At 40.9% G+C, this 23876-nt stretch overlaps 1 protein-coding gene across 2 annotated transcripts in view; it reads left to right on the top strand.

The window, feature by feature from the left end:
• Positions 1–23558, top strand: part of LOC122089230 (beta-galactosidase) — a 126373-nt gene extending 102815 nt beyond the window's left edge. For both annotated transcript variants that reach the window (XM_042658791.1, XM_042658790.1), the window contains exons 9-18: positions 427–633; positions 796–1099; positions 1521–1680; positions 1770–1878; positions 16329–16464; positions 21020–21075; positions 21179–21478; positions 21572–21694; positions 22234–22920; positions 23123–23558. In XM_042658791.1, coding sequence (XP_042514725.1) covers positions 427–633; positions 796–1099; positions 1521–1680; positions 1770–1878; positions 16329–16464; positions 21020–21075; positions 21179–21478; positions 21572–21694; positions 22234–22920; positions 23123–23293 — 2253 coding nt within the window. In that variant the 3' untranslated portion in view covers positions 23294–23558. The remainder of the gene's footprint in view (positions 1–426; positions 634–795; positions 1100–1520; positions 1681–1769; positions 1879–16328; positions 16465–21019; positions 21076–21178; positions 21479–21571; positions 21695–22233; positions 22921–23122) is intronic.
• The last annotated feature ends 318 nt before the right edge of the window (positions 23559–23876 follow it).

Here is a 23876-nt window from a genome sequence, read left to right as displayed (position 1 = left end):
CTCTAGACAGAGTTTAGATTGTCATTGAAAATCATATGAAGTTTTAGCTAAAGATCTGTAGATTCAGAGGTAGATTCGTGGAAAGCAACTACTGACATGAGTACAGGAACATCTTGACCCTAATTAATTGACTACTTGCCAAATTTTTGAAATGAAGAAGCTGCCTTTTGGATACTAATAGGAATACATTGGATCTGTTAACGAGGGAAGAAATTCTATCAAACCTTTCTTCCATATTTGTAGAATGTATTTCTAAACCGGAGATTTCCTTGTACTTCAATTTGTTCTGTATATGGGAGTCCTTTCTTTCTAGTTTTGTAAAATTTTATGGAATTTTTTATTTCACTTTTGTTCAATTCATTTGTTTTGTTATTTTCAGAACTTATTTTAATATTATCCTAACATTTTCTTGTCAACCATTTACAGCCAAACTTGTACACTCTTGTTATCATCCTTAAAGATGCATCAAGCCAGTTGGTTGACTGTGAATCATGTCAAGTAGGGATACGACAAATATCTCTAGCCCCGAAACAGCTACTATTTAATGGAAATCCGGTAACAATACGAGGGGTCAACAGACATGAACATCACCCACGTTTAGGCAAAACAAACTTGGAATCCTGCATGGTTAAGGTGATTTTCGGTTTCTTCTTTTTCCTATAGTTCACCTTGGCATAATTTTTATGCTTGCCAATGAATATCTGTAGTCTAGCTTATTTATTTTAGCTTACATCGCCCCAAGATTTCCATTTCCTCTTCGTCTTTGGTAATATGACATGTCTTCTCTACCTGTAGGATTTGGTTTTGATGAAGCAGAATAATATCAATGCCGTGAGAAACAGCCACTATCCCCAACATCCACGGTGGTATGAATTGTGTGATTTGTTTGGAGTCTACATGATAGATGAAGCCAATATTGAGACACATGGTTTTGATCTTTCTGGACATATAAAGCATCCTACATTAGAGCCATGTTGGGCTTCTTCCATGCTAGACCGAGTAATAGGCATGGTGGAGAGAGACAAAAATCATGCATGCATTATATCTTGGTCCTTGGGGAATGAAGCTGGATATGGACCCAACCATTCTGCTTTATCTGGTATAGTATTTTTGCTGTTACAAGTCATTTTTATTTTTTCTCCTTCCATCTTTTAATAGGCTCATAAGAAACAGCAGAAATATAGTTAAACAAGCAATAGTAGCAAAGAGTTCAGAACAAGCCCCAGAAAAGAGATGAAAACAAGACAACCACTAAAGTAGGAAGCAAGAAAACAAACCCCAATACCACTGTCAAGAGAGAAGAACCACTCCCATGTCTCCATCCTACAACACCAACCCCCAAGTATCCAACAGAACCTCAAGACAACCTACATCCCATTCCCTCCCACCCGCAACCCCACCCCCACCACCGCCAAATAAAAAGAGGAATTTCCCACCCCACCTGACCCCTCTCAAGAAAAGAAGGAATAACGAATATAGTATTTAATTGGTCTCCATTTTATTAATCATAATAATTTCAGGTTGGATCCGAGGAAAGGATCCCTCAAGGCTTATACACTATGAAGGTGGTGGATCCAGAACGCCATCAACAGACATTGTATGCCCCATGTACATGCGTGTTTGGGACATAGTGAAGATTGCAAATGATGCAACAGAAACTCGTCCACTGATTTTATGCGAGTATGCTCTGTAGTTTCGTGATTTACAGAAAATAACAATATTACTCTTTTAGTGACCTTAGTACTACTGTGTTTACTTGCCTATTGCAGGTACTCTCATTCAATGGGGAATAGCAGTGGGAATATTCATGAATATTGGGAAGCTATTGATAGCACAGTTGGTCTTCAAGGAGGTTTTATTTGGGATTGGGTTGATCAGGTGAGTAAAGATTACTATGTATGGTGGATGATGAACATCAATCATATCATCATCCAATTTCTTATATATCAACAATTTACCTTATCTTGTTTATCCTTCATTGGAAAACATCAAGTTCCTGAAGTCCTTTTTTTTTTTTTTGGATGAATAAATAAATTCATTACCAAGAGGAAGAATATAAGAGGGGGGGGGGGGGGAAGAAGGGGGGACCTAGATCATGGCTAGCCAAACAAAGAAAAACCAAACAAATACAACCGAACAAGATCCAGAATCAGATCAGCAAGTAAGAAAAACCTAGCTAAAACCAAGAAAGAGGGGGGAGGCAACAAACAGGGGGAAGGCTAAGGATGGGGGATGGTGTCAATGTGAAGGTTCCAAGAGGCAATGATATGACTGTTCTTGGCTGAACTGGGAATAGGTCTGTGAGGGAGGGACTAGAGTTTGGAGGTAACATTAAAGGAGATGGTTTTCCAAATCTTATCCAAGGATCAAGAGTTGGAAGACCATCTTTGGATGTTGCGTTCCATCCAGATATGATTGATGGTAGTAGAAAAAGCTAGCTTTCCAATAGTGTCACAATATAGGATCCCGAGAAGGTCATGTCAATCCAAATTCATTCTCTGTCAAAAGGAAGAATAGGCCTCAAAGAAGGCTAGTACTTGGAGAATATCCTTAGAGCCATGGGGGCAAAGACAACAGGAAGGGGAGACAGGGATATGGCGGTGGATGAGGAAGGCTTGGGTGGGAAGGCAATTGGAGAGACATCTCCAAAGAGTAAAACTATGGCAAGGAATGTGGCCCTTAAACCAAACAAGGTTACGCCAAGGAACCACAGGACCTGAGGATCGAACAAAAGACTAAGCCAAGGCAGAAGAAAACATCACATTGGATGAGTGGATCCAGATGCATTTGTCTTCCCTACCACAGTGGCCAAGAGGAAGAGGAGGGAGGGAGGACCAGTGGTCAAGAAGGGGGGGAGTAGAAGGGAGAGGGGACCAGCCAAAGGGCGACATGATGCAGGATACAGTGGCACACTTGGGGATGCCAAAGGTGTAAATGGTTCTTAAGGAAACCAAGGAGGCCAGGATTCCAGCCGGATGCCAAGGGTCCATCCATAAGGAAGTAGTCTGACCATTACCAATAGAAAAGGATATGGCATTGAGAGCCATAGGACAAAGAGAGAGAATTTTCCTCCATATCCAGGAACTATCTGGAAGAATCGGGACAGTCCAAAGAGAGTGGTGCTTGAGGTGGTAGGATTGGATCCAGTCAACCCAGATGCTCTTGTGCTTGGATATGATTCTCCAAATGAGCTTAAGAATACCAGCTGAATTGACATCTTTGATTCTCTGAATGCCAAGACCCCCTTGGGCTTTGGTAAGGCAGATCTTGCTCCAACTTAGAGGGTGCAGAAACCTAGAGGTATCCACCCCTTTCCAAAGGAAGGAGCAAAAGATTACTTCAATGGTGTTGATAGTGGTGGCAGGGAGTAGACACCATGATGTAGGGGGTTCCTAGGTGACTAGATTTCCTACAAGGTTAACTAGCCAAGTAAGGTAGACTCAAAGGGCTTGGGTTGGATAGGGTAAGGGAAGCTCAGCAAACAAGATTGACATGAAAGTAAAGTGAGATTAATGAATAATATAGCAATGAACAATAATCGTCTAAGCATAAAAGCACATAAACTCACTCAAGTTTCAGGTGGGAATATGGGGTAGGGAACATGGCAGCAACTATGTGATAAGTTTAGCACGAGTCTATCAAGACAGTAAGCAAACTAAGTAAACCAAACAATGCCCAAAATCAACCAACTAATGAAAGGTAAAACAGCAGAATTTTCGTTAGGGAAAACAATAATTATTGGCTTAAAAAAAAGAAAAGGTAGATGTTCAGATTTCAATGGGGACTAATGGAGGTAATGGGAGGCCAATGAATGTAGAACAGGGGGGGTTCTTTACTTACTTGTTGTCTGAAGTCTGAGGAGAAAAGAAGAAGCCGAAGTCTTCCAAAACAGAGGTGCATTCCACCCTATTTGATGAAGAAAAAAATTCTAGCTTGATAATGAAGTGTCCAGCAGCAGTCCGATGGAGCTTATACGACTGAGATGGCCTTCAATTTGTTGTGACAAATGGCTGCAGCAGTATAGCTGTACCGAGAGGGACAGAGAGTGAAAAGGGAGAGGTGAGATGAGAGAACAGCGAGAGAGAAGAGGCGAGAGTGAGAGGTGAGAAAAGGGAGAGGGCAGAGAGAAATCGTGGGGGGGGGGGGTTGGGGAGTTCTTTTTCCTTCAATATTCTTCATTCATTAAATTAGAACCTTGGCCAATGGCCTTACATAAATAAGAGACTAATTACTAAAAAGAAAAGATTATTCTAGGAATGCTATTTTATAAACAAAAACTTTCTAAAAAGAAATTAATAGGATAATTACTTAGTTTCCTAGTTAACTTAAAAGACTCAAATAAACAAAATCCTAGGAAATAAAACTACTAAACTATCAGATTTGGTGGGGGCCACACAATCTTGGCAAAATTTGGAAGGAGAGGATTCGATCCAGCGCTGGAAGGATTGAGCCTTCCTTTCTTCTTCTTCTTTCTTCTTCTTCTTTCTTCTTCTTCCTTCTTCTAATCATCCAACCACAAAGAAGGTTGGGTCTTCTTCTTTCTTCTGCTGTACATCTTGATGTCCCCAACTCTCCCCGGCTTGGAAGAATTCACCTCCGGTGAATTAAAGCTCATGTGATATTCAAGTAGGTATGGGTTGAGTTGTTGGGCTTCTTGCATTGTGATCCAGGTGTTGTCAATTTCCGGACGTCCACGCCACTTGACCAAGAACTCTCTAGAACCTCCAGTGTGGATACAATCCTCTCATCAAGGATTTCTTCAACTTCTTCAGTTCTCGTGACCTTAGGTATAGGTGGTAAGGAAGTTGGGGGAAGTGGTTGGGTTGGTTCAGTAGTATCATCAAAGGTGAAAGGGAAGTCCTCAAGGTCATCAGGGTAAAAGGGAATAATGGTAGAGGCACCATGGTATGGGACAAGATCTTCCACGTTGAAAATGTTACTGATTTTCATACTAGCTGGTAGATCAAGGACATAAGCATTGACACCTATCCTCTTAAGTACCTTGAAAGGACTTGTACTACGAGCATGTAGTTTGCTTGCTTTTCCCCTAACAAAATGTTGCAGCTTAATTATAACCATCACCATATCGCCCTCTTGAAATTTTTGGCAGACCAAGCACGAAGTCCATGCTAAGGTCCTGCCAAGAGGAATGGGGAACGGGTAGGGGAGTGTACAAACCCGTGTTTTGCTTTTGTTGTTTAGCACGAGTTTATCAAAACATTAAGCAAACTAAGTAAACCAAACAATGCCCAAAATCAACCAACTAATGAAAGGTAAAACAGCAAGAATTTTCTTTAGGGAAAACAATAATGATTGGCTTAGAAAAAAGAAAAGGTTGATGTTCAGATTTCAGTGGGGACTAATGGAGGTAATGGGAGGCCAATGAATGTAGAACAAGGGGGTTCTTTACTTACTTCCTTGTCTGAAGTCTGAGGAGAAAAGAAGAAGCCGAAGTCTTCCAAAACAGAGGTGCATTCCACCTTATTTGATGAAGAAAAAAATTCCAGCTTGATGATGAAGTGTCCAGCAGCAGTCCGATGGTGCTTATACGACTGAGATGGCCTTCAATCTGTTGTGACTAATGGCTGCAGCAGTATAGCATTACCGAGAGGGACAGAGAGTGAAAAGGGAGAGGGCAGAGAGAGAAATCGTGGGGGGGGGGTTGGGGAGTTCTTTTTCTTTCAATATTCTTTATTCATTGAATTAGAACCTTGGCCAATGGCCTTACATAAATGAGAGACTAATTACTAAAAAGAAAAGATTATTCTAGGAATGCTATTTCATAAACAAAGAAACTTTCTAAAAAGAAATCAATAGGATAATTACTTAGTTTCCTAATTAACTTGAAGACTCAAATAAACAAAATCCTAAGAAATAAAACTACTAAACTATCAGATTTGGTGGGGGCCACACAATCTTGGCAAAATTTGGAAGGAGAGGACTCGATCCAGCATTGGAAAGGTTGGATCGAGCCTTCCTTTCTTTTTCTTCTTTCTTCTTCTTCCTTCTTCTAATCCTCCAACCACAAAGAAGGTTGGGTCTTCTTCTTTCTTCTATTGTACGTCTTGATGTCCCCATCACACCAGACCAATAAAGATACGTGGATTAGCACCGAATGGATGAGGGTAAGGCGGCCTGCATAAGAGAGCAGCTTGCCTTTTCAGAGCTGGAGCTACTTTCTCAGGATGTAGCATGGGGGTGCAATGATGGGAGGAGAGCCTGGAGGAGATGAGAGGGAGACCCAGGTACTTAACAGGCAGGGACCCCAAGGAAAATCCAGTGATGCCAAGAAAGTGATCTTGGGAGTCAGGGGAGACTCCAGAGAGGAAGAGGCTAGATTTGAGTAAGTTGATGTTGAGACCAAAGAGGTTTTCGAAGGATCGAAGAGAATCCATAATGGTGGAGATGGAGAGAGGGTCAGCTTTGGAGAAGATCATAATGTCATCAACGAAAGCAAGGTGAGTGAGAAGGTAGGATTTGCACTTGGGGACAGGAGAAATCTAGTGGAGGTCCGTGGCCGATTGGATGGATCTAGACAGGACCTCCAGGGAGAGAGAGAGCAGTCTTTCCTAATTCCTCTCCCATGAAGGAAATAGCCAGCAATGCTACCTTTAGCTAGAACAGAGAATATGGGAGAGGAAATACAGCAATGGATCTAGTGAATAAAGGATGGAGGGAAAGACATGGTGAGGACACTGGATATGAAGTCCCAACTCAGAGTATCAAATTCCTTATGGATGTCAATTTTGAGCAGAGCAATAGAGGAATGTGATTTACTATCAAAACCACGGACAATCTCATGACAGAGCATGATATTGTCAGCAATGCTCCTACCTGTGATGAAAGCAGATTGATTAGGACTGACAAGGATGCTAATGACATTTTTTATTCTATTAGAGAGAATCTTGGCCACAAATTTATTAAGCAAATTGCATAAGGAGATTGGCCTGAAATTGTTCATGGAGACCACTCCCTCCTTTTCGGGAATGAGACAGAGGAAGGTATAGTTGAATCCACGAATCTGGCTGGGATTAAGGAAGAAACTCCGAATAGTATGGATAAGATCATGACGGATAATTTTCCAACAAGAGGAGAAGAAGCCAATGCTGAAACCATCAAGGCCAGGGGCTTTATTAGCCTTATGGTAAAGGATGGCCTACAGAATTTCTTTCTCAGAAGGGATGGACTGAAGATAAGGGAGCTGGTCTTCAGTGACAAATTTATTGAGAAGAGGGTAAGGGATGGGGGGCGGGGGAACCAAAGGGGGAGGATGAAGGATGCCCTAGAAATGAGAGACAGCTTCGGCTTTGATGTCAACAGGGTTGAGGATCTCAATGCCAGAGGAAGTGATCAGCTTGGGGATAGAATTTGCATTGTTGAGAGCTTTGAGAGACCTATGAAAGTAGGCAGTGTTTGAGTCTCCAAGGTCAAGCCATTTGATGCGGGCTTTCTGACGGAAAAAGCTTTCCTTTTGACTTAGAAGCAGGGAGAGCTCTGAAGCCAAAGACTTATCCTCAACAGCAAGGGAGGGGCTGAGGAGATCAGTCTGGATTCTGGTTTGGATGGAGGAGAGCCTATCTCGACAAGATGAGACACGAGAAGAGATATTACCAAAGGTGGAAGAATTCCAGATCTTAAGGGAGGCTTTGACATTCTTGAGCTTCTTGGCAAGGGCAATGAGAGGGGGAAGGGAGGGGTTAATGGGGATGGTCCAAGCATCCCTCACTAAAGGAAGGAACTCAGGGTGAGAGACCCACATATCAAAGAACTTAAAGGGTTTTGGACCAAAAGAGCAAAAGGGGAGGACATGGATAGAGATTGGGCTGTGATCAGAAATTCCGGGGAGCTCGAAGCAAGTATGAGAGGATGGGAAGGAGTCAAGCCATGCTTCATTAACTAAGGCTCTATCCAGCTTGCAAGCCACACAGAGGCTGCCAAACCTTCTGTTGTGCCAGGTTAGTTTAACTCCTAGCCAACGGAGGTCATTAAGGCCGTGGTCATCGATACACTCAGTGAAGGAATCAACTGCATAGTGATCAATGGGGTTCCCTCCGTGCTTCTCATGGCTGAACCGGATGACATTGAAGTCACCCACAATACCCCAAGGGCTAGAACCCATAGAGTGGCTAAAGGAGCGAAGCTTAATCTAGAGGGAAGCTTTGCGAGGGGAAAGATTATGGGCATAGATGATAGAGAGGTAACAGATGTGGCCACCAGAAGGGTGGGAGATGGAGAGGTGAATTGCTTGGCCAGAGGAGGAGATGGCATTAATGAGGAGAGAATTTGGATCCCAGAGAACCCAGATTCTACCACTGGGACTGTGGAGGTAATTGGAGATGTGAGACCAAGATGGAGCAATGGAAGAGATGATACGCGGGCATTAGCTTCAAGTACTCTCGTTTCAAGAAGGCAACAGAGATTGGAGAGGGAGGAACGAATGCGGGATCTAATGTCAGCTTGTTTAGCTAAGGAGTTGAGTCCTCGAACATTTTAGATAGTCCAGGGGATCATTGGAGACCAGAAGAGGTGGGCAGCAATTGCTCTGCAGAGCAGGGAGTATATGAAGTAGAGGAAGTTCTCCGGAGAGAGGATCGACGGGCATATCCAATGACCGGAGAGGTGGTAGAATTTGGATTGACCTTGAGTGTGGAGGACAACTTGGTAGAGGTAGAGGTGGCTTTTTTCTTCTTTTTGGATGGCTTCACCAAGGGAGGGTGGGCAGCGGGAGAGGTTTCTGCTGTGGCAGGGGTAAGGGATAGGGATGAGGTTGAATGGACAAGGTGTGGATAATCAGCATCAGTACTTGAAGTAACCAATTCAGAATCATGGAGATCAGTTCTCGCAGGCCCATTTGTGGCTGCAATCTGATTAGCTGAGATAGCCAAAGGGAGCTGGGCAGACCGAGAGAGCAGACAAAGAATCTTGCACGGTGACAGGTTCATCCAAGGTCAAATTGGCAGAGAGCACAGGGGCATTGGCCACATGACCAATGTGGGGAGCAGCGACTAATGATGCAGTCCGGTTGGGGAGAACCAATGTGAGGAGCACGAAGTCAGTTTTGACCCTGGTCAAAGCCTAAATTTTTCGCGTTTTGACCAAAACCTGGTTGAAATTCTGCAGGTTTCAATACATGGTGTCATTTGACCATTTTGATGGTCAAGCAGTCATATTTTGGGCTGAAATTGGCAGACCCTAATTAAGAATCCCAACAACCGGCATGGAACCTTTAAATTGTTGAAAAAAAAAAAGCACTCAAAATGGTAGCTTGGTTTCAAACCGTAAGTTGGTAGTGTACGTTGTACCTTGCTTGTGCATTTCTCAAAGATAACAACATACAGATATAAATGAAAACAACTTAAAAATGCAACTGCAACTCACAAATGGAGAAAATTCATATAATATTATTAAATATGAAAATGTTACGATATGTCAACATTGTAAGTATATAGACATACATTCACTGACACATTGGACATGCAAATAAGAAAAGACTAGTCCTTCCTCCTTGTCTCATATTCTATGTCAATACCAAATAGAGTTTTGAGCGAGCTCAAAAGATAAGGAAGATTGTTGCCGACAAAAAAAAACGTTATTCTAACTCGATCACAGAAGATGGTCATGTCATGGTATGTCGGAAGAAACGCTCAAACTCCATCACAGCAGCCTGATATGTCTTATTATCCACATACTCTAGGTACCCCAACCACAGATAAAGATCACGAAATCGGGAAAATGATGCAAGCGTGCCTCCACTGTAGCTTCTTTGTGGAGCGGACTGATAGGGCAGATGGGGCCTAGGAAGGAGAAGATGTGTGCGAAAGATGCCACACCCTGTCTGATTACCATGAGTAGTGCAGGATGAAGATGATTAAGAACCATGTTGATGAAACCTACCACACTGGATGTGTCTATGAGAATTGATGGTGCATGCCTCCGCCCTGGCTGGCCGAACCGACTATATCCTCTACTACCCTCTAGACTGAGGCCTCCAAGTGTGTCAAAAAAGGAAAAATAACATCTATCTCAATATCAAATTTTTTATTTTAAAATTAAAATAAGTTGTCACCATGAGGCCGTAGTTCAGCCAACGGTGCCTAGCATGTATAAAATTGAGCTCCAACCACTAAGTATTAACCTTTCTTTTTTTTCTCAAAAATTTGTTAAACGAAAAAAAATCAAAACTTTAAACCATAAATTTAAAGACAGAAAATTTTAACTACTGCATACTTATCCTATTTTTTGCAAAAAATGTTGGGGGGAAAGGGTATTTTTCCTCAAACTGTGAATCTTCAAGAAATCCCCCTCTAATCCGCCAAATGTCAGTTGTATATGACTTGTATAAGATTCCAAAAGTTCCACCAAGAGTTGCAAGTGGAATAGCAAAAATCCAGGTTCTTGGACCAACTAGCTCTCGAAATGGGTCTAAACTGTACCCGTTTCAATCAACTCAAGTATTTAAGGCAAGCCTATGTAACATTTGGTGAAACTAAGCGAAATCGCTGAAACCTACCAAGATTTCAACCGTAACAGGAAAGTTCAGCCAAAATTTGGTATGCCTGATGAGTCGTATACCATTTCATATCGAGCTAGGTCGAAACTTCGACCCAATACAAGATATATCTCGACACCCTTTAATGCAAATCAAAAGAAGGATCTCCTTTTGGTGGGTTAAGAGAGAGAATAAGAGAAAATGAAAGAGAATATTAGGGTTTATTGCGGGACTATGAACAGTACTTTAGAAGAACATGAGAGAGGAGATAAGGAAGAGAAGAGAAAGGAGGAGCACCAACCTCCACTAAAAAATAAGTCTCACCTCATTCCAGTATCAAATTGTTGGGTTTGGCCATAGGCCTACACAACTTTGTAAAGGCTCAAAGCAGAAAATAAAAATAGAAAAAAATATTGCCCCAATCTCCCAATTGCAAGCAATAAGACTCGATTATAGGTACCTAATTCGACCCAACTATTACAATATAATTGTTAAAGCTCTAGGGGCTGGTTTGTAACAATAATAATACAAATATAATCCAATTGGAATCTAGCATGAACAGTTCACCTGCCAGGCCTCAACCAGAGAACTAGTTCAGAATTTAACCAGACTAACCCAACCCCACCCGCAAGAGCTGGTTTTCTTTCTCCATTTTAGTAGAATACTGCATCACTATTACTAAGCCCTTTATCTCTTCCCATCCGTTTCCAGTCGCCATAATATCATCCACATAGACGTTAGAGCTGAGATGGTACCATTACCCCATTGAGGAAATAGATTATGGTCAAACTAACTCTAGGTGTATCCATTCTTCATAATAGCTTGTCTAAACCTCTCAAACCAAGCCATCAAGAATTGTTTGAGGCCATATAGAGCTTTCTGAAGACGACGCACTTTCCCTTCAACTGGGGGAGACTTAAAGCTTGAAGGAGTTTGATATACACTTCCTCTTCTAAGTCACCATGGAGGAATGCATTCCTCACATCCAATTGATGCAGTGGCCAATCTGGATGATACAGTTTCCAATCTCAATTGGCTGCCAATGATAAAATGAGTCTTATCGAATTGTGTTTAGCCACAGGGGGCATTTCAATAGTACACTTGATTATATCCTTTGGCCACCAATCTGGCCTTATATCTCTCAGTAGTGCCATCTGATCTATACTTGATTGAGTGGATCCATCTGCATCCAACTAGAGCTTTCCCCTTTGGAAGATCAACAAGCTTCCTAGTACAGTTTTACTCAAGGGCCATCATTTCCTCACTCATAGCTTCCTTCACCTCAGGTAAAATATGCCCTTATTGACATTCTTGGGAATAGGACAACGAGGAAAGAGCAATTGAGAAGGCAGCACTTGTAGGAGAGATTGCATCAAGGAAACAAACTTTGCTATGGAGAAAGGCATTCTTCACATCAATCTATTGTAGATCCCAGCCATGGTTGCCATGGTTGACAGCACATGATATGATAACTCGTACGATGTTCATCTTAGCCACTAGTCCAAAGGTTTCATGGTAGTCTATGCCATATGTCACCCTCTTGCAACCAGTCGGGCCTTATACCTATCTATAGATCCATTTACATACTTTTTCACTATGAGGATCCATTTGCAGCCAACATTTTTCTTCCCTGCAGGAAGATGAACTAGATCCCAAGTATTGTTCTTCTTAAGCGTTCTCATTCCTCATACATTACTGCTTTCCACTTTAGCTCAGCAAGAGCTTCCTGCCAATTATGGGAAATAGAAATGGACAATGAGGAAACAAAGGAGTAGAAAGAAGGAGGCTGACGCTTATAGGAACAATATTAAAAATGGGGTGTTTAGTACATTTCCTTTAAGACTTACAAATAGCTATTGGTAGATCAAGAGATGGATCAAAAGAAAAAGACTCACCAGTAGTAGGACTCAGTTCTGGAGCATGTGACTGTGTGGTGCAATGGTGGTAGGGTGAGTTCGCTTATGGCGTTGACGATCATACACCTAGACTGGCTTGGTTAACTTCCCTTGATCAGTAATGGGTCCCTGCTCCCCCTAGGTGGAAATGAGTGGTCCTTGTTGTTCCTAACTAGTGATCCCTTCTTCCAAATGTACATCGTCCAGTATTTCCAATGAAGCAATCAATAGCACTTCGTCTACTCTACGAGACTCCCCTTGAAGAGGTACAAAATAATTGGCAGTGGATTCATGGAACACAACATCCATGGTCAAGTAAAATCTCCTTGTGGGAGGATGGTAACAGTGATACCTCTTCTGAGTGGGAAAATAGCCAAGGAAGATACAACGAGTCCATAAGGATCAAACTTCCCGTGTTGTTGATGGTTCCGCGCAAAGGCAATGCACCCAAACACTGTGGGAGGCACAACAAAGGAGATAGAACATGTCAGGACCTCAACAGGGCAACAAGATGCCAAGACTCGAGAGGGCTGCCAATTAATTAAATAAGAGGCAGAAAGCACAGCATCGATCCAGTATTGAGGTGGAACATGGGTCTCAAAAATAAGGCACCGGGCTACCTTCAACAGGTGGCGATTCTTCCTCTCTGCAACCCCATTCTAAGCAGTTGTGTCCACACAACTGGTTTGATGTATAATTCCGTGATCAGTTAAGTTCACTTGGAATCCCCCATTAGTATATTCAGTGCCATCTATGAAACTGCTTAAAACAAGGAAGACATTGCTCTTCTGCCACAATAAATAAACCCAAATGGTACAACTAAAGCAGCCAATAAAAGTCACAAACCAACAGTATCTAGTGATGAAAACATGACAGGAGGGTCTCCACACATCAGAATGAATTAAAGCAAATGGAATCAAACTTCTATTATCTGAAATATGATAAACTGATATAGTTTTCTTGAACACGAGCATCACAAAAGAAATTGTTTGGATTACACTTTCTAAATAAATCAGGAAATAACTTTGTTGAATTTCCTAATGGAGGGTGACCCAAATGACGATGCCACTGGTAGAGTTCAGTCAAAGTAAAAGTAGATGCTTTTGGAATAGTGTTCTAAGAAGTCGATGTTGTAGCCTATAAGAGACTGATCAAGCAGGTAGAAACCACCCACCACTTTACCACTGCCAATCCTACGTTCCTTTACTAGGTCCTGAAAGAGACAATAAGTAGGGAAGAACATTACTTTGCTATTAAGATCCCTAGTAATGCTACTAATGGAAAGAAGATTAGTAGACAATTTTGGGACATACAATATAGATGATAGAGATAACAATGGATTAGGTGAGATTGAACCCCTTCCAGAGACAGAGGAAAGAGAAAGAGACCCATCAACCATCCAAACCTTTTGGTTACCTGACACAAGAGAGTAAGCATCAAAATGTTTAGGAGAGCCAATCATATAGCTAGTGGCCTCTGAATCGATAATCCAAGAAGGGGATTCAATCGACGCACAATGGCCACCAAACAAAATGTGTTCGAAACAGCGTTAGAGGAAGCTGGTATAGAAGTAGTTAAAGCCGCAGTTTCGTCATTAGTTAGCGCAGGGTCTGTAACACTTCATGAGAGAGATGATTCTATGGGAGTGTCATCAGAAGCCTGATTGGCAACAGCATTGGACCGTCCCTGTCCACGACCATAGGTATTGGTTGGTTTACCATGTTAAATCCGGCATTGGACCTTGGTGTGACATTCCTTTCCAAAATAATCACACTTTACTACCTCCTCTCTGGGTTTAGGAGGGGCATCCCTAGTTTGATTCCCTAAACCAGAGTAAAGAGCAGAGCGACCATGTATAACAGGTGATAGCATAGCAGTGCGATGAGTATCCTCTGATTGAACTAGGGCATAAGCCTGTTCTAGGGAGGGAAACGGAACCCTACTCAAAATCTAGGCTCGAGTCTGATCAAACTCGGTATTGAGGCCAGCAAGAAACACATACACACAAATCTTATCTTCTTTCTTTGCAATGATAACAGTATCAGTTTTGCATGTAGAAGCAGTGTCATCATAAAAATCTGACTATTGCCACATACCTTTCAGAGTAGAGTATTACTGTGAAAGAGAGAGTTCCTTTTGTTTAGTTTCATAAATGTTTCATGGATCTGTTTTGTCAACTCGAAACATTGGGACAACCTGGGAATAAGTGTCCTTGGCAACCCTCCAGATCTTTGCAGCAGTATTCAACAAGAGGTAGTTCCGAGCAATAGTTGGATCCATAGAATTGATGAGGTAGGACATAACGAGAAAGTTGTCTCTCATTTGGTTTGTGTTTGATCAGCAATAGTAGGCTTTTTCGTAGAACCAGTAATATAGCTAGGATAGCCACGAGCACCAATAGTCAAGAAGCATGAATGGGACATCATATTGTTGCTCCCATTAAGTTTAATGGAGCTAGGAGGATGGAAGGGACATGATGGGTAGTCCCTTCAGATCCTGTCGATGCAGTAGTAATCTCAAACATGTTTGCTAATCAGAAAAGGGTCTCAGACAACATCCTTAGAATTGCACTGGAATCTTTAACAACTAGAGAGCATACTCCTGGCACATATCATCTCACAAAAAGATAACAAGATGAACAACCTCGGTGGGAAAGATCACATTCAACCACCGAGGGAGAAGGCAGCGCGTGAGGAAGAGACGCTAAACACTAGCGGTGGTTGCTAGAGGGAGAAGGTGAAGGGGAAGGCGAGCAGTAGCGATGGCGGGAGGCAATGGCGGTGGTGGTAGGCGAGAGGTGTAGGCGGCGGCTGGGGTAGGGTAATGAAGAAGAAGAAAAGAGAAGAGGGAAGATTAGGGTTTCATGGCTCTGATACCATGTTGATTTGGGGAATTGAGCTTATGTCTCATAGGGACCAGCCCCTCTTTATAATAATGGAGAAAGGAATATTCTAGAATATTACAAGACCATAAAACCATAATGGACTTAAGGATCTATTTGGTTGGACTCTAGAATATCCATTATTACAACAGTAATAGAATGTGGAAGTACCACTATCCATATAATAGAACGTGAAAGTACTATTATCCTCAAGCCCTTATATGTGAAGGTACCATTTGCCTTTTGTAAGGAGTCTTTCCTTAATAGAACACGAAAGTGCCATTATCCCATATAATAATAAGGGAGAGGGTTTCCTCTGACGACTATGTGCATTTTTGGGCTTTGGAAGGTGGTATTACGGGGAAACACTGAAATAGGGAGTTATATAAGATATTTTACAGGGGTGTTGGGGGTATTATGGGGAAATACTGAAATAAGGGGTATATAAGACATTTTACGGGGGTTGCTACAGCAATCTGGGTCTTAAGGGGGGTGCCCGGTGGCTCGCATGCAGTTTTGAATTTCAGCTGGCATCTTGCAAATCTTTTACCCTAGTAATAGTTATTCTCTAACCTATAGATAATGTATTATTTTTACTATGAGTTGCACTACTAAACTCGAGTCTGGTTAACAATTTTTCCCCTTTGTGTGACTGCTCAAGTGCTTCTTTTACACCCAGTTGTACTACTAAACTGGAAACTGCTTAATAATTTTTCCCCTTTGTGCAGCTCCCCAAGTGCTTTTTTTTTTTCTAACAATGATCTGAATGCTCACTGAAAATATGTTAAATTGTCATTGTATGGAATGAATTGCAAGACTCTGGATGTAAGAGGCTCACAGTACAATATGCCCTATGTTGAACAGTTTGCCTTTTTTATTTTTTTTTGACCTTCTCTTTTGTGTATTTATATGCATCTCTGTGCGTGTAGTTGTGTGTGTGTGCATTGAAATATCCATCCAAGAATGCCTAGGTAGTGGAAGTTCTTCCTCGAACATGCTCTAAATTTTTGAAATTTTATGTTGGGTTTGTTAGTGAGTTTTGGTCTTTGCAACTTGTATATAGGGATTGCTGAAGGACAGTGTTGATGGTACCAAGCACTGGGCGTATGGAGGTGATTTTGGGGATACACCTAATGACTTAAATTTCTGTTTGAATGGTCTTACATGGCCAGATCGAACTCCTCACCCTGCACTACACGGTAACTTAAATGCTATCTAGACTTCTCATACATAAATGATGTATAAATGTAGTTCATTATCAATCGTAAGAGTATGTTTTAAGAATTTCTATATCTGTGTGTTCCAATTCCACGGTCATGCTGGGTTCAGTGGCCTGCCAATCCCAATCCTGAGAATGGAACAATCATTTTGGAACACGTCACATCAAACCTGGACACATTCAGGGGTTCTCTATTCCATTTCCCTCAATGTGGAGATCGTAGATCATGACCACCACATATTCTTTTCAATCTGTCAACATCATCCAAACTCCTTTCATGATTAACACAACCCACAATACCTCTAATCCCAAATCAAACCTTATACCACCAAAAGGGAGAGAGGGAGGTTTTTTTCCTTTTGGACAGGAACATTGTAGGGGACAATCATTTTGATGATCAAAGAGCTGGTGTTTTTGGAGCCCCACTAATTCATTTCCAGTTATTGTAAACACTACTACCACTACTCTCAGAATCAAAAGTTCTCTGAGATTCATAATTGTCAAGGCATTGCCTATGTGACGCCTTGCTCACCTAGGCAGGCACTTAGGTGCCTAGTTGATTTCTCCTTGCTTCTAAGCACCCTCCAATGCCTTTGGCACCTAGATGCTGTGACAACTATGTTGAGGCTTGTGAAACACAGACATGGTTTCAAGGTAAAATTTCACAAAACCGAGTTGCAGTTTCTGGTTTCAAGGCCCAAATGACCAAATTAGTTCCCAAAACTTCTAGGAAATCCTATTTTGAGCCCTTTAAACATGGTGGAACCCTTAGCTTGTAAAAACAAAAAAACAAAATGATAGTTTGCCTTTGGACCTTAGGTTGATAGTATACCCGGTATGTTGTACGAATGCTGTATACACAAAAGTTAGTACTAGAACACCCATAATTCAACTAAAAAGGAAGTATGCCGTGTACCTAATGCACCAGGTGAAGAGGACCAGAACAGCTATCTGCTGTAGTTTATATTAACAGGAACATTTATTCTAAAAGTTTAATAATAGTCCGCTATTATTGTTATTATTATTATCATTATTATTAATAACAAATAATAGTAATAATGCATAAGTACATACATTAGAATGGTGATAAGTGATAACGATCATAAGAACTATAGAGCTATGATTGCGAGTAATATAATATTATGCCTTTGCAAAACACGTGTGCTTGCTTCCTTAGTTGTGTTTGTTGTGAACTGCTTATATGTGTTATGTGTAGGCTTGTGCTTGTCAAGTGAGTCACCTAGTTAAGAGGTGATCAAGGGTCCTACAATATGGCAGCACAGTTGGCTGAATAAGGTGTCCACATGTGGCCACTTCTCCTTCTAAATTTCATCCCACAACCACCTCTCGATGCTGCAAGATAAAACCTTCTTCCAACCAGTTAAGAATTTAAGAGGTAAACCTCTATTGGTTGATATAACGAGAGTAAAAGTCTAATAACTGTGGCCATATAACTGAGGTAGAGTACTATTTGATTTTAAATATATGTTACCGCAAGCGTACGGTATATTGTAGCCAACGGATCGATCACATGGAGATTAGTCACTCTAGCGAGAGTGAACAAGGGATGGTTGATTTTAGATTATGGTCCTAGAACATGCATATAAACGAAAGAAAACGACCTACACATTTAACATCTAAGTTAAACAGTTCTATCGTCGGATTACTTTAATTAGAGAAGTAAAATAAATGTTGAAAATAACAACTAAAAAAAAAGAATCTGCAAATAATGAAGCTAAACTAACAAATGAAGAACCGAAATAGAAAGCAAGTAAGTAAAGAAAAATCCTCAATACATCGGCCGAATTTCTGGGAGAGGCACTACTGTAGGCATCACCTTCAATTATAGCACATATGTAAATAAGAACACATGGAAAAGGAAAAAGAAAAAAAGAAAAGCATAAAAATCCTATTTCCACTACTTGTATTAAAATAAAAATTTGAATTCTACTAATAAACTTTGTCATACCTTGATTATGTGTAAGCTGAATTGAAACTTGATTGATTTGGAGTGATGGTATTGAAACAGAATTATTGATGAAGAACTTGCTCTTGAACTTGAAAACTCTTGATTCTTGTCAATTGAACCAATTCTTTCCTAGAACTAGAAAGTTTGAAAGCTAGAACTATGGATTGCACTAATTAAATTAACTAAACTATGAGCTAAATTAACAAAGTAAACTAATAATTAAACAAACTAACAATTAAAAACTGAATTGCATTGTCATTAATCACTTGAATAAAAGCTTGAACAAACATAAAGAGAGAGAGAGAGAAGAGAACTAAGCATAAACTAGGCAAAAAAAAACTAAAGGGAATAATCATCCTAGGAGGGGGGAAAGGGCTTTTATAGGGCTTTGGTCTTGCCCCCTTCTTTCTACAAGTCTTCTTTAAGAATAGAAAGAAAATAAAATAAAATTCAATCTTGATAAAAATCTTCATTCGCTGAGATATTGTGTGAGGAAAGAAAGAAACTGTTTCCAAAATTAACAGATTCTATTCCTTCCCTGCAATATTAACCACTATCTTGCAATCTTAACTAAATCAAAAAGGAATCTCTGCATAGCATCTTCAAGATCTTGTGAGGTGGCAAGGAGAGAGAATAATCTTCAGGATTTTGTAGGACAGAGGATGTGGTACCACTGAGTGGGTTCCTTTGGACAAGTTAGTTCAAGCTTGGACCGGTTCTTGGTTCACTTTAAGCACTTTTCTTGTAGACTTGGAAACTGCAAAAAAAAAAAACAGAAGTATTACTATCCAAAGTGGGGCAAAATGTACACTTATATCCCTAAGATTTCACACATTATTGTGATCATCAAGTACAAAGCTTTAAATCTGGCCTTTCTGCAGCTTCTATATCTAATGAATACCGGATTGGCCAAGTCTGTCCTCTGTTCAAGTGAAGTATTGGTATTGGTCAACATAGCAAATGTGTGATTTTAAGAGATGTCTCAGAAAAGTAACAGAGAGATACGAAGAAACACAAAATACGCTATAGATACACAGAAACACTTAATGCATATGCTTAGAATGCATTCAAAAACTGTTTTGAAGCATAAAACACCATAAATAAAGCAGTAATTAGGTTCAACCGTATGTCGTTAGGTGGTCAGACCTAATATCTGCCATGAGGGCCCGGGTTTTTTTTATGGGATGCGCTCCAATTGGTCAACCCTACCCGGTGCCGGTGGCTATTGCTGCTGCTGCTGCTGCTGCCTCCAATGGAGGCAGTGGTGGCCGCTACTGTAGGTAGGAAGTTGGCTCTGCTTGTGAGTTGCAGAAATCCTCAAATATGTCGTAGGTGTTGGTGTACGATGTCTGGTATTCCGTCACAGTTTAATCCAGGGAGTACTGGTGCAGCGCCTTGACAGGCAGGATGGCGGTCTCGCTATATATTTTGAGGGCAGTTGTGTACTTTCCGGATTAGGGTTTTTTTTCGCTATATATTTGTAGCGAGTGTTTCTTTCTCTGTAATGCAAACAATACTGAGAGGTGTGAGGACGAACGTTGTAACCCTATTCTCCATTGATAGTCAAGCAGGATCTCATCTCACCGAGGACATAGGAAACCTTGCCGAACCTCGTAAATCTGTGTGCATTGTTTGTTCTGTTTTTCTATTATCTTCTGCATCGTTTTAGGGTTGCGTTTCTACAGTAGGTTCGCAGGTTGATATGACCGGAGGCACCTTTATTTCTTACATTTCCTACCACTGCATCTTGTACTGTTAAGTGCCATTTCTGATACTATCGGCCCAATATGGCCGATTCGTATTGATAAATATTTACCTCCATTGGGAATAATCCAACATTGGGAAACTTTGGGACCTTGGATTCCTTCACATAACAGTTTGAGCTCCCCACCTAATAGCTTAAGCTTTGATTGGACACTTGAACTTGGCATCAAAGCGCCTAATAGCTTAAGCTTTGATTGGACACTTGAACTTGCAATCAAAGCCACCAAACCCACTACGTTTATAATGCATCTTTGTACAGTCACCCCAAAGAGGGGCCACACATGCTATGTATACTGCCATCCAAAAGAGGGGCAACACGTGAGGGTGAGTATCAGGAACAATCCCACATTGGAAAGCTCTAGGACCTTGGATGCCTTAATATACCAATTGAGCCTCTCCACCTAATAGTCTAAGCTTTGGGTTGGACAATTCAACATCCTTTACATGATTAACGTTATGAAATCAGAGAGGTCACCTGTTGAAATAATCTGATTTATCCACCTGAAAAACATTTTCCTCTGTGTGTGTGTGTGTCCATTTTATCTGTGTTTTCCTAGGGCCTCAGCCAAGTCCAAATAGAGTTGATGCCTATTTTATCTACTTGTGATATTCCAACACCCAATGCAAACATTCACAATCCCAATCAGATCTGAACTAAATTGCTGGTTGGTTCAGACAGTGTTGGGGGAGTCCAACCAAGTTGCAACCCATATATGTGTTTTTGTACGCATATGTTTGGAGATGGTGTCTGAACTGACACTTTCTAAATTAAGTAGCCATTGACTTTCATTATGGTTTTCAGAAGTGAAGTACGTCTATCAGCCAATAAAGGTTTCATTCAGAGAAAAAATAATTCAGGTACTCTAATATGTGATTCAATTGTGTGGGACTTGTCCCAATTTAATCCTGTTTTGCTTTCTTGATTGCTTTTGTACTGACTGTTGGGGTGAAAACACTGCAGATAACAAACAGTTATTTTTTTGAAACAACAAAAGATTTGGAGTTTAGCTGGATTGTCTATGGTGATGGATCTGCCATTGGATCTGGGCTCCTCTCTCTCCCAACAATGGAACCACAGAGCAGTTATCATATTGAATGGGAATCGGCTCCATGGTCTTCTCTATGGACATCATCATCTGCAGCTGAATTATTTTTGACAGTAACCACTAAACTTTTAAAATCCACTCGCTGGGTCGAAGCAGGTCATGTCCTTGCTTCCACACAAATCCAGTTGCCTCTCGAAAGAGAATCTCTTCCTCATGTATGTTCTTCCTCACTCCTCATCAGTTAACCTTGATGGAGTCTTTACATAATCAGGAATGTTCATTGAATTACAAATGGACATGCTTTCCAGGTTCTCAAAACGGTAGATACTTCATTACACGGTGAATGTCTTGGTGATACTATCAGAATCAGCAAGCAGCATTTCTGGGATATAAGAATAAATACCCGAGAAGGAACAATAGAGAGTTGGACGGTAAGCTCCTTCTTACCCTTTCCTGATGTAGGCTTTGCCAGATCCAATATACTGATGTGTAAATGCTGTTAAGAAATTTTACGAAGCTTCCATCCAAGTTCAGAAAGGTAATGGGCTTTCTGTTTCAAAGTTCCCAGTGAAATCTTTGGCCATGGAATTTTAACTTCAGTGGTTTCAGCTTTCAATAATTGACAAGTCCACTGGAGACTTGGTCGAGTTGACTCGACCTCGACACCAGAATTTGGTAGACCCAATCTGTTACAACTTGCAAATGAATTCAGTTTGTTGCTCTGTATGTCATAGACAATTTTACTCTAGTGAACCAATCACTTTCTTCAGAGAATTAATATTTTAAATTACCAAAGAGAATTAATATTTTAAATTACCTCCATTGCCTATATTTTCAAAAATACTACTTATACTTGATGCTCCATTCGATTATTATTCCTTCAGTATAAAGGCCATTTTATGCCACATCTGGTAACATTCTTTCCTTGATACTAAAGAATCGTTTTCTAAAGTATTGTGATGATCGGCAGGTTGAAGGAGTTCCTGTAATGAGTAGGGGAATACTACCCTGCTTCTGGAGGGCACCAACAGATAATGACAAGGGGGGAGGTTCAAATAGCTATGTTTCGAAGTGGAAGGATGCTTTACTTGATAACATTTTCTTTTATACTGAAAGGTGCAGTTTACAGAAAATGACTGATCATGTTGTGGAAGTCACGGTGGTCTATCTTGGTATCCCAAAGAGTCAGGAGAACCCTTCTGAATCGGAAAGATCTAAGGCTATTTTTAAGTTTGAAGCAACTTACACTATATATGGTAGTGGAGATGTGATAGTGGATTGCAAAGCAGAACCAACATCTGATCTACCACCTTTGCCGCGTATTGGAGTTGAATTTCATATAGACAAATCACTGGACCAGATCAAGTGGTACGGAAGAGGGCCATTTGAATGTTATGCTGATAGAAAAGCTGCCGCCCATGTAGGGGTTTATCAGCAGAATGTGGATGACATGCATGTGCCGTACATCGTTCCTGGGGAATGTTCAGGTCGAGCAGATGTCAGATGGGTGGCATTTCAAAACAAGGATGGTCTCGGAATTTTCTCGTCCATTTATGGTAATTCTCCACCTATGCAACTGAATGCAAGCTACTACAGCACAGCAGAGCTTGATAGGGCAACACGCAATGAAGAACTCGTCAAGGGGAACGACATTGAGGTAGTATCTTTTGCTATTTAAGCGTTCATGTATTGAGTTTTACCAGAAATGCCATCATAGTGGTAGATATAATTTAAATGATTAGATTAAGAATGACCATGGGAATCACATGATCCTTGTGTTCCTGGTTCAAATTCTCTAAGTTGCCAAGTTCTTTGTATTCAATGGCACTCAGTCGTATTATGAAAATGTGTTGTTGCAGGTGCATCTTGACCACAAGCACATGGGCTTGGGTGGGGATGACAGCTGGTCCCCATCTGTCCATGATAAGTATCTAATTCCTCCGGTGCCCTGCACATTCTCTTTGAGGTTGTGCCCTATTACCACAGGCAAGTCTTGTTTTGACATCTACAAATCCCAGCTTCCATACTAATTGCCTTTATTTACTTTCTTCTTGGATTCTTGGAAGAAGAATATGTGTTGCTGTAGGACAGTATTAGAGGATGACTAGTTTTTTATTGGATCTCCCTTCACCCAAATGATGTTATTATGTTGACATTGATCTATTGATTCTGTAATTGAATCTTTCGCTTTGAACAGTGTTCATGGTTGTGGGATTAAATGACCAAGAGCAATAACTGATATGAAAATAGATATAAGAGAAGATGGTATGAGTCAATAGACTTTGTTTTCTTGTAGATCTTAATTTTGAGGAAGTAGTGATATTTTTTAAATACTTTCTAGACATTATGTGTGGTTTTGGCCTAACCCCAAGGGGTTGGTCCAACAGTGATTTGATCTGGGTCACAACACCTTGGAAAGCATCTGAACTGGGTTTGAATCACCATGGCGGCACTTTTGGGGCCACTTATAACGGGATTATTTTGGCTTTCTAGTTAATCCCACTGATGACCCAATCCAGCCGGGGGAATAGTCAAGCCAAAGGCGTGGAAACCCTCATTAGCAAGAAAAAAAAAATCTGTGATTATGGCCATGCTTCGGGGTGTTTCAAGGAG

The sequence above is a fragment of the Macadamia integrifolia genome, chromosome 9, assembly GCF_013358625.1.
Source record: "Macadamia integrifolia cultivar HAES 741 chromosome 9, SCU_Mint_v3, whole genome shotgun sequence".
In the NCBI taxonomy this organism is placed as follows: Eukaryota; Viridiplantae; Streptophyta; class Magnoliopsida; order Proteales; family Proteaceae; genus Macadamia; species Macadamia integrifolia.
This window is presented reverse-complemented; position numbering and strand designations above follow the sequence as displayed.